Here is a 19,194-nt window from a genome sequence, read left to right on the forward strand (position 1 = left end):
TTCCTGAGGTGGTTGGGGAGTGTGAATAGATGTCCTAAACAGCAGAATGTGACATCAATGCCTGAGTATCAGATCTTGTCTTTATTTCCCTCTTGATTCTCTTTCTCTGACCAGGTGGTGCAATGGCCCAACAGGTTCCTGTGCAGACGATTCAGTTACACCAAGCCTCCGGGCAGGTGAGCGTGCACCAGTCTACGCAACACACGCCATCTACCAGCGACAGCAACTCCGAGATTTCTCAGGCCTCCACCAGCGGAGCAAGTAAGCACTGCCCGCACCACCTAGATCACATAGTGAGTTTTCCAGGCTCTTTTTCAGTGCCTGTCAACCATCGCTCCCAGTGCTCGTCCACCATCGCTTTCAGTGCCCGTCCAACATCGCTTTCAGTGCCCATCCAGCATCACTGCCAACTCTGCTGCCAGTCCCCGTCCCACACTACTCCCAATGCCCATCCCACACTGCTCCCAATCTCAACACACCCCCACTCTTGGTCCCCATCCCACATCACTCCCAGTCCCTGTCCCACATTGCTCCCAATCTCTGTACACGCCCTTTCCTGGACCCCATCCCACACCACTCCCAATCTCTGTCCACCCCTTCTCCTCGACCCCATCCCACATTGCTCCCAATCTCTGTCCACCCCCTCTCCTAGACCCCATCCCACACCACTCCCAATCTCTGTACACTCCCTCTCTTGGACCCCATCCCACACCACTCCCAATCTCTGTGCACCCCTCTCCTGGACCCCACCCCACACCACTCCCAATCTCTGTACACCCCTCTCCTGGACCCCATCCCACACCACTCCCAATCTCTGTAAACCCCTCTCCTGGTCCCCATCCCACACCACTCCCAATCTCTGTACACCCCTCTCCTGGACCCATCCCACACCACTCCCAATCTCTGTACACCCCCTCTCCTGGATCCCATCCCACACCACTGCCAATCTCTGTACACTCCCTCTCCTGGACCCCATCCCACACCACTCCCAATCTCTGTCCACCCCCTCTCCTGGACCCCATCCCACACCACTCCCAATCTCTGTCCACCCCCTCTCCTGGACCCCATCCCGCATTGCTCCCAATCTCTGTACACTCCCACTCCTGGTCCCCATCTCACACCACTCCCAATCTCTGTACACCCCCACTCCTGGACCCCACCCCACACCACTCCCAATCTCTGTCCACCCCCACTCCTGGTCCCTGTCCCACACCACTCCCAATGCCCATCCAGCATCTGTCCCAATCTCTGTCCACCCCCCTTCCTGGTCCCTGTCCCACACCACTCCCAATGCCCATCCAGCGTCTTTCCCAATCTCTGTACACCCCCACTCCTGGTCTCCCTCCCACACTGCTCCCAGTGCCCGTCCAACATCGCTCCCAACATCTATACACCCCCACTCCTGTTTTCCCTCCTGCGCCACTCCCAGCGCCTGCCCACCATTGCTCCCAGTGCCTGTCCAGCATCACTCCCAATCTCTATACACCTCCACTCCTGATTCCCTTCCCACACCGCTGCCTGTCCCCGTCCTGGCCCCACTTCCAGTCCATCTCCGTATTCACAGGAGGTCTCCGAGAATGTGTCAGCATTCAGTACACTCCTCACCCTGAGTATCGTCTCCCTTGATAACTACAGCCCTGAGCAATGAAAGGAAGTTTAAGCTATGGAAACCTCAGCTGCTGGTGATAGTTCACCCAGACAGGGATAGCCTGTCATCTTCTCTTCTCATGTAGACTGTGTTCCTGGTGGAATTTGGTGAAATCATGGAGGGAGATGCTGTTGGTGAAACATCCCTACAGTCTGCTGAAATGTAATTGTAGGACAGAGAAATGATTTTTGTCCTTTACAGTTACTGTCCTTTAGACGAGTATGAGGGGGATGTGCTACTCTGTCTGCGTTACGTAGTGAGACAGTAGTTGGTCTGCCCTTTCAGCCTGATCATGGATGATCTGTACATTAACTGCGGCTCTGTCATGGATCTCTAACCTTTACTCTTTGCCCAACAATGGTCTCATAAGCTCTTTTTGGAAGTCTTGAGTTAACCTCTTAACACTTACCAAATCCATATGAAACAGATTTTTAATGGAAGAGTTCCAAACTCTGTGTGAGAGTGTGTTTCCTAACAGACGTTAATGGCCTGGCTCAAAGATTTTTGGATTCTGCTCCTTGATCTGGACTTTTAAAGCAAAGGAAGTAATTTGTCTCTCTCTTTCCCCTCTCAACTCTTTTAATTATCTTAAACATGTCATTGAGTTCACCCATAATCTGTAAATTCACAATAACTACTCTCCTGATTAACCCCTTTTGTCTGATTTCCATCCCTTCCATGTAGGGAGCTGTGTCCCTACAAAGCCATATTTACCCTGTCAGTGAGGGGCCTCCCCTGAGAATGATAGTCTTTTGCATATCGAGCCACGTGATCAAAGTGACTGCACAGTTTCTAAACGTTCAAACCCTTTCCTCTTGGTTTGTCAGTGACACTGCCAGCAACCATCGTCACGTCGTCTGTACCCACCTCGATGGCCAGTCACGTGATGTACCCCAGCCCACATGGTACGGTCATGTACACGACCTCCAGTCCCGGCCTGTCTGATGGCGGACTCACAGTTCTCAACGCCTTTTCTCAGCCTTCTTCGGGTATGCAGGTCTCTCACGGCCAGATGCAAGAGCAGGGTAAGGTCATGACTGAACATTAACAGGGTCTCCTTCTAAAAGCAGTTCTTCGTGCAGCAATAAGCAGGGTTCAGCAGGATCTATCCAGTCCCATCCTTAGAGACATGGGAATGTTTGGACTGGTTAAGGATTGTGTTTGTACACGTTCCTTTTCATCATGGAGACTGAATTCAAATTGACTGTCTAAAGCTTACTCCTTTTTTCAAGTTTCTAAGTTCCCAGGGTGACTTGAGTTTGAATATTTGTAGTTCCAATATGCAGTGCAGAAACTGCTTCAGATATTAAATTGAGAATCACAGGGTCTTTTAACACAGAAGAGGCTATTTGTTGGCGTTTGCTCTTTGAAACTGTTATATCTAATTAGTGTCACTCCCCTGTTCTTTCTCAGGATCCCAGCAAATGTTTGCTATTTGCATTTTATTTGAGTTTATTTCTGCTCTGCCAGTCTAACATAAAAAAACAGTGTCAGGCAATTTTATGTGCATCTTGTGCATGTGTTGCTTGTATTCTGGACCAGTGCATGATGCTGGATGCTGTATCTGAGCGCTGGGTTTTGGCGGTTCAGCAGCAGCCAGTGTGACAGAGCTGTGCTGCTCAGTCTTTGAGGAGACACGTTTCTAAAAGGGCTCACTCTACAGCATTGGGCTGTGCCAACAAGGAAGAAGGAATGGCTGGCCACCAGGCATTCAAGGCGAATCAGGTAAAACAGTGCAGGTCTTCTTGCTCTTCAACCTGCATTTCACTGTAAATATAGATGAGAGCATTGGTTCCATTGAAGCAAGCAGCCAAAACCCAGTCCATTGCACTGCTGGCTCAGCCATATAGGAGGAAGGCTGGCAAAGGAATTGGAATTGGGGCTTTTACAGTTCAGGGAGCAAGCCAGTGTTTCTGCAACCATGATAGGTGCTGGGGGAAACTGTCACTGAGCGGGGTGCAGAGTGCCCTGAGGGGTAGGGCTGGCAGTGGGGGGAAAGTGTCACTGAGGGGGTGCAGAGTGCCCTGAAGGCTGGATTGTGAATAGTCAGTGGTCATGGTCACATTTGTACCCACAAAACTGAGAGAAGATAGGTGAGATCCTAAAGGCAGATTTTCAAAATCTGCATTAAAAAACTAGGAAACTGGATCCTAAATTAGTAATCTCTGGATTACCCGTGGTTTCACATGCGAGTGAGATCAGAAACAGCAAGATTGAGCAGCTGAATGCCTGGCTAGAGAGATAGTACTAAAGGAAGCAGGTCCGAGCTCAGGCCTGTTCAGATTAGCTGGTGAGGGAGCTGGGATCTGTACCTGCTGGAGGAGTTTTACCTGAACACAACCAGGCTGTGAAATAAGGCAGAGAGCAACAAAGAGTAAAAGTAATAAATTGGAACAGGGCTCATTCAATATTCATTCATTCAATGAAGAAACAAAATGTGGGAGTTTTTAATGAACAACAGGATACTGGGTAGCTCAGAGGAAGAGTGGGATCTTGGAGTAATTATTCACAGATCCCTGAAGTTAGCAGAACATATGATTAGGAGAGTTAAGAAGGCAAATGGGAAGCTTGCTTTTGTCAGTCGTGGCATAGAGTATAAGAGCAAGAAGCTAAGGATAGTATCAGAGCTGCAGAAAGGGAGGTCATCAAGGAGGGTTTGTCTACTGAGTGATTATGGGTGGAAGTCAGAAACAGGAAAGGAACAGTCACTTTATTCAGAGTTTTGGGAAGCCCCCCAAATGGCAACAGAGACGTGGAAGAGCAGGTTAGGAGGCAGATTTTGGAAAGGTGCAGAATTTACAGGGTTGTTGTCATGGGTTATTTCAACTTCCCTAATATAGATTGGAACCTCCTTCGTGCATATAGTTTGGATGGAACAGATTTTGTCAGGTGTGTTTCCAGGAAGCATTCCTGACTCAATATGTAGATAGTCGAAAAGTGTCGTGCTGGAAAAGCCCAGCTGGTCAGGCAGCATCCAAGGCGCAGGAGAGTTTCAGGCATAAGCCCTTCAGCAATCTCCAGCATCTGCAGTCCTCACTTCCTCCCTCAATATGTTGACTAGAGGGGACTAATAGGTCGACTAGAGGGGAGGACATATTGGATTTGGTGTTTGGCAATGAGCCAGGTCAGGTGTCAGATCTCTGTGGGAGAGCATTTTGGTGATAGTGATCATAACTCCCTGACCTTTATTATAGACATGGAGAGGGATAGGAGCCCACGGTATGGGAAAACATTTAATTGAGGGAGGGGGAATTACAATGCTATTAGGCAGGAACTGTGGAGCATAAATTGGGAGCAGATATTCTTTGGAAAATGCACGACGGAAATATGGAGGTTGTTAAGGGAACATTTGCTGATAGTGCTGGATAGGTTTGTCCCACTGAGGCATGGAAAGGATAGTAGGGTGAAGGAACCTTGGATGAGAAGGGATGTAGAACTTCTAGTCAAGAGGAAGAAGGAAGCTTATTTAAGGTTGAGGAAGGAAGGATCAGATAGGATCTTAGTGGGTTACAAGGTAGCCAGGAAGGAACTGAAGAATGGACTTAGGAGAACTACAAGGGGGCATGAAAAAGCATTGACAGATAGGATTAAGGCAAACCCCAAGCGTTATGTGAGGAACAAGAGGATGTCCAGAGTGAGGATAAGGTTAATCCCTTGGGGTCGGGTCGGGATAGTGAAGGGAACTTGTGCTTGGAGTCAGAGGCGATACGTATTCATTAAGGATACATTGCTTCAGTATTCACTAGTGATCGGGACCTTGTCGTTTGTGAGGACAGTGTGAAACAGGCTGATACACTCAAACAGGTTGGTGTTAAGAAGGAGTATGTGCTGGAAAGTTTGAAAAACATGAGGATAGATAAATACCCTGGGCCAGACTGAATACATCCAAGGTTACTACGGGAAGTGAGGAAAGAGATTGCTGCGATGTTCTTTGCGTTCTCACTGTCCATTGGAGTAGTACCAGATGATTGGAGAGTGGCAAATGTTATTCCTTTGTTCAAGAAAGGCCAGTCAGCCCTTTGTCAATGGTGGTCAAATTATTGGAGAGGATTCTGAGTGATAGGATATATGATTGTTTGGAAAAGCATAGTTTGATTAGATATAGTCAGCATGGTTTTGAGAGGTGCAGGTCATGCTTCACAAACTTTATTGAATTTTTTTGAGGATGTGATAAAGCACATTGATGAAGATAGAGCAGTGGTTGTGGTGTCATTCAGAAAGTAAGGAGGCATTGGATACAGGGAAATTTGGCTGTCTGGATACGGAATTGGCTGGCCCATAGAAGACAGAGGGTGGTAATAGATGGAAGGTATCAGCCTGGAGCTTGGTGACCCGTGATGTTCTGCAGGAATATGTTCTGGGACCTCTACTGTTTGTGATTTTTTATAAATGACTTGAATGAGGAAGTGAAAGGGTGGGTTAGTAAGTTTGCTGATGACGTGAAGGTTGGTGGAGTTGTGGATCTTGTGGAGGGCTCTTGTAGGTTGCCATGGTATTTTGATCTTATAGTAGGATAAAAGGTCGGCACAGCATTTAGGGCCGAAGGGCCTGTAATGTACTTCTATGTAATGTTGGAGTTGTACAGAATGTTGGTCAGGTCATGGCTGTCATCCTTTATGCAGTTCTGGTCACTACAGGAAGGATGTAATAGCATTAGAAGGGATACAGAGGAGGTTGACCAGGATGTTGCCTTGGATGGAGAAATTGAGCAAGAGAGAGAGGCTAGATAGACTGGAATTGTTTTCTTTGGAGCATATTCGACTGAGGGGGGCATGATCGAGGTGTGCAAGATTGATTGGTATGGACAGAAGAATAGAGAACAGCCAATCCCCTTAGTTGAGGCGCTGTTCACAATAGGGCATAGTTTTAGGGTTAGTGGCAGGACATTCAGAGACGATTTTAACAAAACCTTTTGTCCCTCAGCTTATGGTGGATATCTGGAATGCACTGTCTGGAAAGGTCATGGTGGCTGGAAACCTAATGACTTTTAAAAAAGCAATTTGGATGAGCACTTCAGATATGATAACATTCAAAGATACGGAACAAATGTAGGAAACTGGGGTTAGCGCACTTTTTAGTGGTAGTCATGTCGGTGTAGACTCGATGGGCCGAAGGGCCTTTTCAGTATTGTTTGAATCTATGAGTAATAGGATGAGAACACATCTGACCCAGGGAATGTATAATCTAAGATTGGGAGGAAAAGCTGTAGTTGAACAAGGGCTGCTGTTAAAAAGGAACTACTTGGGGTAGAGTGGTGGTACATTTCCACATATCCAAAGGTAGAGTGAATAAAGCATTGGCCTCTGAATGGTGGCAGAGGGAGAATAGGGTGAGGCAGAAAAGGGGCACTTTGACAGATGTCAAATCAATTCTACGGTGCAGTGTCAGGCCAGATGGAGAAAGTTCAGAAAGGTAAAGGGGAAACAAGCAACAGGGAGTGCGAGCAGAGACCGGCAACCAGTGTTCTTTTATGGAGGTAGGGCCACAATGGAGACATTCCTGATGAAGGGCTTTTGCCTGAAACATCAATTTTCCTGCTCCTTCGATGCTGCCTGACCTGCTGTGCTTGTCCAGCACCACTCTAATCTAGACTCTGTTCTCCAGCATCTGCAATCCTCACTTTCACCACAATGGAGACTTGCACATGGAGACCGAGAGTAAGCTGAATTACAAAATGAGTACTTTGCACTTGTCTTTCCTGAGAAGACAATATCATGGTCATAGAGAAAGAGGGGGGGAATTGAAATACTGAAAGGCTAACATTTGAGAAAGAGGACAGCTGACTTACACTAAAGTCGGTACATCATCAGGAACAGATCAGAGGCATCTAAGGAAATAACTATTGTGAAGAGTTCTGGCCATGATCTTCTGGAACTTGGATGGTGCCAGCCCCCTGAGAACTATGAATGTTTGCTCAGAAGGGGATAAACCCACCTCCTACAGGCAAATTAGTTTAACCTCAGTGGGGTGGGGGTTTCAAATGATAACCCACATGAAACCTCAGGTCCCTATTACAGCATACTGCCAGACAGGTGAAAGGTCAGGTCCCTATTACAGCACACCATCAGACAGAAGGTGAAAGGTCAGGTCCCTGTTATAGCACACCATCAGACAGAAGGTGAAAGGTCAGGTTCATGTTACAGCACATCATCAGCCAGAACATGAAAGATCAGGTTCCTATTACAGCACACTGTCAGACAGAAGGTGAAAGGTCAGGTTCCTATTACAGCACACTGTCAGACAGAAGGTGAAAGATCAGGTCCCTATTACAGCACACTGTCAGACAGAAGGTGAAAGGTCAGCTCCCTGTTATGGCACACTGTCAAACAGAAGGTGAAAGATCAGGTCCCTATTACAGCACACTGTCAGACAGAAGGTGAAAGGTCAGCTCCCTATTACAACATATTGTCAGACAGAAGGTGAAAGGTCAGCTCCCTGTTATGGCACACTGTCAAACAGAAGGTGAAAGATCAGGTCCCTTTACCGCATATTGTCAGGCAGAAGGTGAAAAGTCAGAACCCTATTACAGCATATTGTCAGACAGAAGGTGAAAGGTCAGCTCCCTGTTATGGCACACTGTCAAACAGAAGGTGAAAGATCAGGTCCCTATTACAGCACACTGTCAGACAGAAGGTGAAAGGACAGCTCCCTATTACAACATATTGTCAGACAGAAGGTGAAAGGTCAGCTCCCTGTTATGGCACACTGTCAAACAGAAGGTGAAAGATCAGGTCCCTATTACAGCACACTGTCAGACAGAAGGTGAAAGGTCAGCTCCCTATTACAGCATATTGTCAGACAGAAGGTGAAAGGTCAGCTCCCTGTTATGGCACACTGTCAAACAGAAGGTGAAAGATCAGGTCCCTATTACAGCACACTGTCAGACAGAAGGTGAAAGGTCAGCTCCCTATTACAGCATATTGTCAGACAGAAGGTGAAAGGTCAGCTCCCTGTTATGGCACACTGTCAAACAGAAGGTGAAAGATCAGGTCCCTTTACCGCATATTGTCAGACAGAAGGTGAAAGGTCAGCTCCCTATTACAGCATATTGTCAGACAGAAGGTGAAAGGTCAGCTCCCTGTTATGGCACACTGTCAAACAGAAGGTGAAAGATTAGGTCCCTTTACCGCATATTGTCAGACAGAAGGTGAAAGGTCAGGTCGCATTGCAGCACACCAGTAGATAGAAGGTGAAAGATGGGATCCAGAGTGGACGAGATTTTGAACTGTGGTTTAGTGGGATGAGGGATGCTGCATGCGGGAAAGGGAATACTCAGAGTGAGGAGGGAAGGGAACCCAGAAGCTGGGGTTGGGATTGACAGGGAGAGCCCAGCACCCGGGAGGGGCTGACTAAAGGAGGGCATAGGTGGCAGGGCCAGTCCCAATCTAATCCCTCCCACTTTGCCCCATTCCAATTGCTTTCCTTCCCACCCTCTGCCAATCTCTTCCCTTCCCTCATCCCTGATCTCCAAACCTCTCCACCCCCATCATCCCCAGTTCTAATCATATACCCCAGTCTGACCTCCATCCCCCCATCCCGAGTCTCAATTTCACTCCGTCCCAATCTCTTTGTCCTCGCATCCCCAGTCCCAATTTCTTTCCTCTTCCCCTCCTCCAACTCTGCTGAAACCTGCACATGTGCAGTTTAACGTGGTGTGTTGCCTGCATTGGTTTGTGTCATTCAGGTCCACCTGTAAAATATTTAGCTAAATTTTCATGAGGTAATGAATGATGGACTTGAAATTTACATGTCACAGCGTAAACATGTCCCAAAACACTCCATAGTAGACAAGCAGGAGGCGGGAAGAACATGGCAAGTCAGACAGCATCAGGGGGTGGAGAAGTCAACTTTTTGGAGTTGGGGTGGAATCCTGAAGAAGGGTTATACTTAAAACACTGACTTCTCCACCTCCTGATGCTGCTGGCTTGCTGTTTTCTTCCAGCCTCCTGCTTGTCTACTTTGGATTCCAGCATCTGCAGCTTTTATATCTCTAACCAAAACACTCCATAGCCAATGAAATAGTGTAAATGTGTAATCACTGGGCCAGAATGTTGCGAGATAGGAGTAAATCTTTGGAGTTGAGAATGAATGAGATCAAACAATTCTGAGGAAACTAATGACAGAACCAGTGTGAGGGAGAAGATGCATTTGAAAGTGAAGGTTGGTGAAGAATGTGGTTGAAAATTTAAGCCTGGCCTTGGAGTTTACGTTGAGTTGCTTGTGGTCTCTTGCAGGTGGTGTTCCTCAGGTTGTGCTCACTGCTCCCACAGGAACAGTTCAAATCCCATTGTCAGCTGTCCAGCTACACCAGGTATAGTGGCAAGACTATCTGAAAAGCTCCGACCTACAGGAAACCTCAATATGATTCACTTTTAATGCATGTTGAATGGTCAGGGAATTGTCATTCTTGAATGGACCTCTTCCTCTGTCTCTCTTACTGCATCTCTCTGTTTGTCTGTCTGTGTCTCTGTCTCTGTCTGTCTGTCTGTCTCTCTCTCTCTCTCTCTCTCTCTCTCTCTGACTCTGTCTCTCTCTTTCTGTCTGTGTCTCTGTCTCTGTATCCCTCCACCTGCTGTCTCTAATCCATCGGTCCACATCCCTTCTGTCTCCCCCCCTCACCAATCTCTCTCTCTGTCTGTCTCTCCCTTCCGTCACTATCCCATCTCACCGTGTTCCCTCTTTTTGACCCACTCTCCCACTTTCTGTTACCTGCTTCACATTTCCCTCACCTTTGCCGCTCCTCTGTTTCCTCCCCTCTTAGTCTCTCTCTTTTCCTTTTCCTTCCTTCCTCTCCCATCTCTCCTCATTTTCTAGCTGTCTCTCTCTTTCTCTTTAGATTCCCATCTCCCCACCATTCCTGTCTCTCATAGAATTGAACAGCTTTACAGCATTGAACAGCCCATAGTGTGCATGCCAGTGATCAAGTGTCTGTCCCATGGTGATCGTCTAAAGGGATCATCTAAATACTTATTGAATGTTGTGATGGTTCTTACCACCCTTTTAGGCAATGGGAGTGTTCCAGGTACAATTCTTCCTTAAAAATCCCCTTTAAACCTCCTGTCCCATTACTTTAAAACTGTGCCTCCTGGTTACTGACCCCTCTACTAAAGGAAAAAGTTTCTGCCTATCTAACTATGCTCCTCATAACTTTGTACATCTCAGTCAGGCCCCCCTCAGCCTTCTCTGCTATAAAGAGAACAAACCCAGCCTGTCTAACCTCTCTTCATAGCTGAATCATTCTAGACCAAGCAGCATCCTGTTGAGTCTCCTCTCCACTCTCTCTTTTGCAATCACATTTTTCCCATTGTGTGGTGACCAAAACTGCACACACCAATCCTGCTGTTAGCCTAACCAACATTATCTACAACTCCATCACAAGCTTCTTGCTCTTGTATTCAATGCTTCCACTAATAATGGCAAGCCTCCCATATACCTACTTAAGCAGCTTATCTACCTGTCTCTCAGTCTTCAAACATCTAGCTGCTTAATGTTCCTTTGATCCTCTGTACATCCTTGGGTCCTACCTTTCAACCTGTACTCCCTTGTCTTGTTAGTCCTCCCAAAATGTATCAGCTTGCACATTTCCGGATCAAATTCCATTTGCTACTGTTCAATCCATCTGACCAACCCCTCTATATCCTGTAGACTGAGGCCATCCCCATCACTGTTTACCACCCCACCAATTTTTGTACCATCTGTGATCTTACAGATCATACTTCCTACCTTCATGTCTAGATCATTAATGTACACAACAAACAGCAAAAAATTCCATTTGCTACTGTACACCACTAGACACAGTCTTCCAGTCACAGGAACATCATTTGATCAGCTCCCTCTGCTTCCTGCATAGAACTCAATTTTGGATGCAGTTTGCCAAATTGCACTGGATCCCATGAGCTCTTACCTTCTTTAACCAGTCTACCATGTGAGACTTTTGACAAAAGCCTTACTAAACCCCATGTAAACTGTATCAACTATGTTACCCTCATCTCCATACCTAGTCACCTCCTTGAAAAATTCAATCAAATTTGTCAGAGATGTAATCTGCCCCAACAAAGCCTTATCCTTGATGAACCATTGGCCTCCAAATAGAGGTTAATTCCATCTGTCATAACTTTTTTTCCATGTATTACTCTATGCTGATGTTAGACTTTATGGCCCGCAGTATCTTTGTTTAACTCTGATTATTTGAGGGACTATTCCTACTACTGCCCTTTTTATTCACTATCTCCACTCAAATGTATTCTATATCTTCTGACCCAAGACCCTTTCTTCCAAACATACTTATTATTTCTCAAATTTAGAAAGTCCCCACATCGCCCCTTCCTTCCCATCTGTCCTTTCAAAAAGTCACAAAGCCCCGAGTATTTTGTTCCCAGTTTGATTTCCTTGAAACCATGTCTCCATAATAACTATAAGATCATACAAGTTAACCAGAATTTGTGCCATCAATTTATTTACTTGGTTCTGAATACTACATGCATTCAGGTAGAGAGCCATTAAATTTGCTTTTGTACCTTTTTGTTTCCCCTTTGTCCATTATCCCTTCTTCCCCTCTTCTCTCCTTCATTGCCCTTCTCTCTCCCTCTCTTTCCTTCCCTACCCCTTCTGTCCTCACTTTTCTTTCCCCTTTCATCCTTGTCTCTCCCCTCCTCCTCCTCCTCCCCTCTCTTTCTCTCCTTAACACCTCCTTTCTCTCCTTTCCTCCTCTGCCTCTCTCCTTCTCCCCCTCCCTCTACTTCCACTTCCCTCACCTTTCCCCCTCCTCTCTCTCCTCATCTTCTCCTCATCTCTGTCTCCTTCCCCATTCTTTCTCTTCCTGCTCCTCTTTCCCACGTCTTCATCCTCTTTCTCTCTCCCCTTCCCTCTCTCCTTCATCCCTTCTATCTCTCCTTCCTACCCCCATTCCCTCCTCTTCCACCCCTCCCTCTCTCCTGTCCCACTTCCCTCCTCTTTCCCCTTTCCAAGCCCCCTCCTTGTCCATGTCCCTTTCCCTCTTCTCTCTTGCTCTGTCTTTCAACACCTCCAACACCTCCCTCCCCACCACCACTACCACCCCCATCTCTCCTTGTTCTTCCACTCCAAGTCTCTCCCTCTGCTCTATCTCATTCCACCCCCTTTTCTCTCTGTCCTTGTCTCCTTATGTCTCCTCTTCTCTCCCTTTCTCCTTCACCCCCCCCACCCGCTTCTGCTTTATCTCCTTTTCCCTCTCACTCACTCCTCTATCACCTTTCCCACTTCTCACCCTCTGGCCCCCCTCCTCTGCTCCTTTCCCTACTTGTCTCCTTCTCCTTCAGCAGATAGGCTGGAGAAACAAGAGGTATCAGCATGAAGTGATGCCTGTTTGCTTTATCTGGGTCCGAGGCTAGTTCAGGAATTTGGTCACTTTGATGTTTATCAAAGACGTTTTTGTCATCGTGAAGGGTTGAGAAACTGAAGAGGAACCAGAGAACACAGATTCTCTGTCACTAGTGATATATAGCATCTGTCAATCCAATCTGAGCAAATTCAAATCTATTCAACAGCAACTCCTGAAGATTTCAGGAGATAGGCAAATAGGGTTCGGTGCCTCTGAGAGACAGATGTATAGGGTCTGGTGTCTGTCTGTCTTAGAGGGACAGGTAAATAGTGCCTGATCTCAATGCCTGTCTCCCAGAGGGACAACTGTATTGTGTCTGGTATCTCTGTTTCTCAGCGGAGCAGGTGTAGAGTGTCTGGCCTCGCTCTCTGTCCGTCTCAGACAGACAGGTCAAAGGTGTACAATCAACATCCTCCATCATATATATAACCCCACTGCCAGCCTGATTCATTTCCTATTTTAGTCCACCCATAAAGTCTCTATTGCCTGCATCCCTCTTGTTATGTGTTGTCATGCTTTACTGTCAGTCAGCCTACACCATCTCCTATCAATTTGCTCATTGTTCCTGATGGAGTTGTCACTGCTCCAATGTGTGTAACAGACATTCCTCTGTAATGGCTACTGTACCCTATCTTCCAGGTTGAATATGTCTGCACTTATAGAGTCATAGGGATGTACAGTATGGAAACAGACCCTTCGGTCCAGTCTCGTCCCACCTGCCAGCACCTGGCCCATTTTCCTCCAAACCCTTCCTATTCACAAACACATCCAGATGCCTTTTAAATGTTGCAATTGTACTACCCTCCACCACTTCTAGAGAGTGTTGCTGAACAAACAGACCTTGGACCTCAAAGTAGAGTCGCAGGTAGATGGGATAGCGAAGAAGGCAATTGGTATGCTTTCCTTTATTGGTCAGAGTATTGAGTACAGGAGTTGGGAGGTCATGTTGCAGCTGTACAGGAGATTGGTTAGGCCGCTTTTGGAATATTGCGTGCAATTCTGGTCTCCTTCCTATTGGAAGGACGTTGTGAAACTTGAAAGGGTTCAGAAAAGATTTACAAGGATGTTGTCAGGGTTGGAGGATTTGAACTACAGGGAGAGGCTGTACAGGTTGGGGCTGTTTTCCCTGGAGCATTGGAGGCTGAGGGGTGACCTTATAGAGGTTTATAAAATTATGAAGGGCATGTAAAGTATAAATAGACAAAGTATTTTCCCTGGGGTCGGGGAGTCCAAAAATAGAGGGCATAGGTTTAGGGTGAGAGGGGAAAGATATAAAAGAGACCTACGGGACAACATTTTCACGCAGAGGGTGGTAAGTGTATGGAATGAGCTGCCAGAGGTTGTGGTGGACGCTAGTATCATTTACTTGGTTTTGTTTACAGTGTGTGTTTAAAGAAGGCTTATTTGGGCATCCACCTTTAACCTATCCTTCTGCTGTAAAATATTTCACATTTCTCTCTCTCTCCTTATACATTGTGAATTTACTGAAGTGCCTGAAACGCAGTTTCTGATTTGTACTCCTCATCTCGAATTCTCTTGTTTTTGAATTATTAAGAACACCCTTTCCTAAGATCCCTTTCTTCATTCTTATGATCCTCACTCAGATCAATGATTTTAAACTAATTTGTAAACAGAAATTTGAATTCCTAATGGCAGACTCAAAATACCACATGAAGGATTTCACGTCTTAAGACTTGTACTGTGTCAAACAAAAAAGTCCACCAAGAAATACACACTGCAGGTAATGGTCTAAACTAGGAGCAGGTATTCGTTACTAGCTTTTTAACGTGACTGATAGCATCAAGCCATGTTTGTATCTTATGTCATGCTCTCAACAGAACTGTAGTCTTGCTTTTGGAAGTCCCAAATCCCTCCTGACATTTCTACAGGCTTTCTTCACTCTGTTGGTGCAAATATTCCCAGATTCTTTCACTGTAATTCTCCTGAACAAATTCTCACCCTCTGACTTTAATTTTTTAAATCTGTGTGAGATCCATGTTTTCAGACAGGAGATCAATTCTCATTAGCATTCTGCTGCCACTGCTGTAGTTTACCTGCATTTTATTTGGTCCCTTACTTAAGGAGGGATGCACTTGCATTGGAGAGGAGGGGGCGTGACGAGGATCAATTTTCCTGAGAGATTGAGCAGTTTCGGTCTCTCTGGAATTCAGATGAATGAGATGAGATCTAATTGAGGTATATAAGTTGATAAAAGGGATTGACAAAGAATGTTTCCTTATGTGGGGCAATCTAGAACAAGCAGTTATAGTTTTAGCATGGGGGGGCAGAGACTTAAAATCGAGATGAGGAACAATTATTTCTGTCAAATGGGTGTGAATCTGTGGAATTCACTATCCTAGAGCATGACGTATGCTGGAACATGAGTAATTTTATGGAGGAGATGGAACAACGTTTAATTAGTAAATGGGTTGAAGAGTTACGGAGAGTGGATAGGAAAGTGAAATTGAAGCCAAGATGAGATCAGCCGAAGCAGACTCAAGGGGCTGAATTGCCTACTCCCGCTCCTTATTCTTAGGTTATCCCTCTCTGTCTCCCCCGTCACTCCCAACCGTTCTCTGCCCTACCCGCCTTCTGTCAGGAGCTCTGGTGCCTAACTGACCAAACATCTGTAATCCAGTATAAAGCAAGGCCAGCAGAATGCTTCTGCCTTTATCTTCTTGAATGCTGACACTTGGGTCTCAACAGGTTCCCGTGGCATTTAGCCTTATCTGAAATAAAACAAAACATGCCGAAAAACTCAGCAGCATTTGTGCCGAAGAAATAGAGTTGATGTTTCATGTCCAATATGACTCTTCTTTAGATCAGAAGCTTATCATGACACACAACCAATAGCGAGTCAGATTCCCTTTTCATTTCTCCATTTTACCTTGAATTAAACAGACAGATTAGAACGTAATTTTGTTTAGAGCTAGAGTTCTGTGAAGATATAACAAGCAGAGTCTGGAAAGGGGAAGGGTCAGTATAGTATATATAGATTTCCAGAAAACATTTGATAATCACCACATAAAGTGTTAATACACCAGATAGGAGTTCATAGTATTGGGATAATGTATTATCATAGATTGAGGATTTGTTAACACACAGAAGACTGAAAGTCAGGATTAGTGGCTATTTTTCCGGTTGGAAAGATAGGACTAGTAGAGAGCCAGGGGGGATCAATCCTAGGGTCTCAATTATTTCCTGTCTGTATTAATGACTTGGAGGATGGGGCAGAATAGGTGATATATCATGTTGTGAAGAAGACATAAGGAATCTGTAAGGAGATATATTCTGGATCAGTGGTGCTGGAAGAGCACAGCAATTCAGCCAGCATCTGACGAGCAGCAAAATCGACGTTTCGGGCAAAAGCCCTTCATCAGGAATAAAGGCAGAGAGCCTGAAGCGTGGAGAGATAGGCTAGAGGAGGGTGGGGATGGGGAGAGATGCGGGTGTCTCGGAGATGTTCCCTAAAGCGCTCTCCTAGGAGGCGCCCAGTCTCCCCAATGTAGAGGAGACCGCATCGGGAGCAACGGATACAATAAATGATATTGGTGGATGTGCAGGTAAAACTTTGATGGATGTGGAAGGCTCCTTTAGGGCCTTGGATAGGGGTGAGGGAGGAGGTGTGGGCACAGGTTTTACAGTTCCTGCGGTGGCAGGGGAAAGTGCCAGGATGGGAGGGTGGGTCGTAGGGGGGCGTGGACCTGACCAGGTAGTCACGGAGGGAACTGTCTTTGCGGAAGGCGGAAAGGGGTGGGGAGGGAAATATATCCCTGGTGGTGGGGTCTTTTTGGAGGTGGCGGAAATGTCGGCGGATGATTTGGTTTATGCGGAGGTTTGTAGGGTGGAAGGTGAGCACCAGGGGCGTTCTGTCCTTGTTACGGTTGGAGGGGTGGGGTCTGAGGGCGGAGGTGCGGGATGTGGACGAGATGCGTTGAAGGGCATCTTTAACCACGTGGGAAGGGAAATTGCGGTCTCTAAAGAAGGAGGCCATCTGGTGTGTTCTATGGTGGAACCGCTCCTCCTGGGAGCAGATACGGCGGAGGCGGAGGAATTGGGAATACGGGATGGCATTTTTGCAAGAGATAGGGTGGGAAGAGGTGTAATCCAGGTAGCTGTGGGAGTCGGTGGGTTTGTAAAAAATGTCAGTGTCAAGTCGGTCGTCACTAATGGAGATGGAGAGGTCCAGGAAGGGGAGTGAGGTGTCAGAGATGGTCCAGGTAAATTTAAGGTCAGGGTGGAATGTGTTGGTGAAGTTGATGAATTGCTCAACCTCCTCGCGGGAGCACGAGGTGGCGCCAATGCAGTCATCAATGTAGCGGAGGAAGAGGTGGGGAGTGGTGCCGGTGTAATTACGGAAGATCAACTGTTCTATGTAGCCAACAAAGAGACAGGCATAGCTGGGGCCCATACGTGTGCCCATGGCTATCCCTTTCGTCTGGAAGAAGTGGGAGGATTCGAAGGAAAAATTGTTAAGGGTGAGGACAATTTCAGCCAAACCAATGAGAGCGTCGGTGGTGTGAGTGGGCAGATAGAATTTGGGAAAGCATGAGGTAACGCATTCTGATAAGAAGAAGCAAAAGAAAGTGTTTTGTTTAAATGGAGAGAGACTCTGAAGTAGTGCAGTGCAGAGGGATCTGATGTTCTTGTGCCTGAAATATTTGCATGCTGTTGCAATGAGTAATTAAGAAGGTAAATGAAATTTTGGCCTTTATTGCCAGGAGTTTGGAGTTTAAAAATAGGAGAAGTCTTGTTCCAGCTGTACAGGGTATTAGTGAAGGTACACCTTGAATACTGTGTACATGAAGTTGAGCAAAATGAGAGGTGATTGTATTGAAACATATATGTTTCTGAGGGGGATTGACAAGGATTCATGACAAGTAGCTATTTCCATAGAAACAGAACAAGGGGACAACATTGAAGTTGTGAAGGAATTTTTTTCTCCTAGTGTATGGTGAATATCAGGATTTCTTTGGGGTACGGAATTGTGGCTTGTATGGTATGGAGCTTCAAGTACTCATCTAAATATTCTAACATGTTTTGAGGGTTCCTTCATCTACCATTCTTTACAAGTAATGAGTTTCAGATCCCATCAATCCTCTGGTGTTTCTGTTTTGCTCAAATCCCCTCTAAATCTCCTGCTCCTTACCAGAGATTAATGAATTCAGCAATTGATTCAAGGTTGCGACCCAAGTTGATAGGGTTGTTAAGAAGGTGAATGGTATTTTGGTTTTCATTAACGGGGATTGAGTTTAAGAGCTGCGAGGTTTTGCTGCAGCTCCATAAAACCCTGGTTAGATCACACTTGGAATATTGTGTCCAGTTCTGTTCGCCTCATTATAGGAAGGATGTAGATGCTTTAGAGAGGGTGCAGAGGAGATTTACCAGGATGCTGCCTAGATTGGAGGGCTTGTCTTATCAAGAGAGGTTGAGTGAGCTCGGGTTTTTCACATTGGCGACAAGGTATTTAGAGGTGGAGGAGGTAGACTTTTGAAATATCAGCAAGTTGACAATTCTGCTGAAAGGCCTGAAAGAGGAAGGTGAGGCTTAGGGCACATCAGCTGTGACCTTGTTGAAGGATGGGCAAGCTGAGGGACCTCTATAAAACATGCTCTCTCCTGCTCAGTCTTTCCACGGTTATTGTTTTTATTTCAGATCTCTAGCATCTACAATGTTTTGCTTTTGTCATTCAAATCCCCTCCAAGGTTGCTATACCATTACTTTTTCATTTGCACGTGGTTTGGGTCATCATTTGGTCCTTACAGCTTGGAAAAAGGTCCTTTGGTCCTTCTGCCCTTGCCAATTATCAAGCATCTACCTGTTTTAATTCCATTTTCTACAACTTTGTCTACAGCCTTGTATGGTATGGAGCTTCAAGTACTCATCTAAATATTCTAACATGTTTTGAGGGTTCCTTCATCTACCATTCTTTACAAGTAATGAGTTTCAGATCCCATCAACCCTCTGGTGTTTCTGTTTTGCTCAAATCCCCTCTAAATCTCCTGCTCCTTACCAGAGATTAATGAATTCAGCAATTGATTCAAGGTTGCGACCCAAGTTGATAGGGTTGTTAAGAAGGTGAATGGTATTTTGGTTTTCATTAACGGGGATTGAGTTTAAGAGCTGCGAGGTTTTGCTGCAGCTCCATAAAACCCTGGTTAGATCACACTTGGAATATTGTGTCCAG

The 19,194-nt window shown here is 46.0% G+C and overlaps 1 protein-coding gene across 5 annotated transcripts in view; it reads left to right on the plus strand.

Moving 5' to 3' along the window:
- LOC122548552 (serum response factor-like) overlaps positions 1-19,194 on the plus strand; it is a 132,843-nt gene that overhangs the window by 102,996 nt on the left and 10,653 nt on the right. For 2 of the 5 annotated variants that reach the window (XM_087984463.1, XM_087984467.1), the window contains 3 exons: positions 115-261; positions 2,476-2,673; positions 9,883-9,959. In XM_087984463.1, coding sequence (XP_087840589.1) covers positions 115-261; positions 2,476-2,673; positions 9,883-9,959 — 422 coding nt within the window. Of the gene's footprint in view, positions 1-114; positions 294-2,475; positions 2,674-9,882; positions 9,960-19,194 lie in introns of those variants that run through there. The other 3 variants (XM_087984466.1, XM_087984469.1, XM_087984470.1) reach the window with 3 other exon arrangements.

Source organism: Chiloscyllium plagiosum, unplaced genomic scaffold (genome assembly GCF_037043375.1).
Source record: "Chiloscyllium plagiosum isolate Xiang-an unplaced genomic scaffold, Cpla_swu_hap1 HiC_scaffold_3, whole genome shotgun sequence".
In the NCBI taxonomy this organism is placed as follows: Eukaryota; Metazoa; Chordata; class Chondrichthyes; order Orectolobiformes; family Hemiscylliidae; genus Chiloscyllium; species Chiloscyllium plagiosum.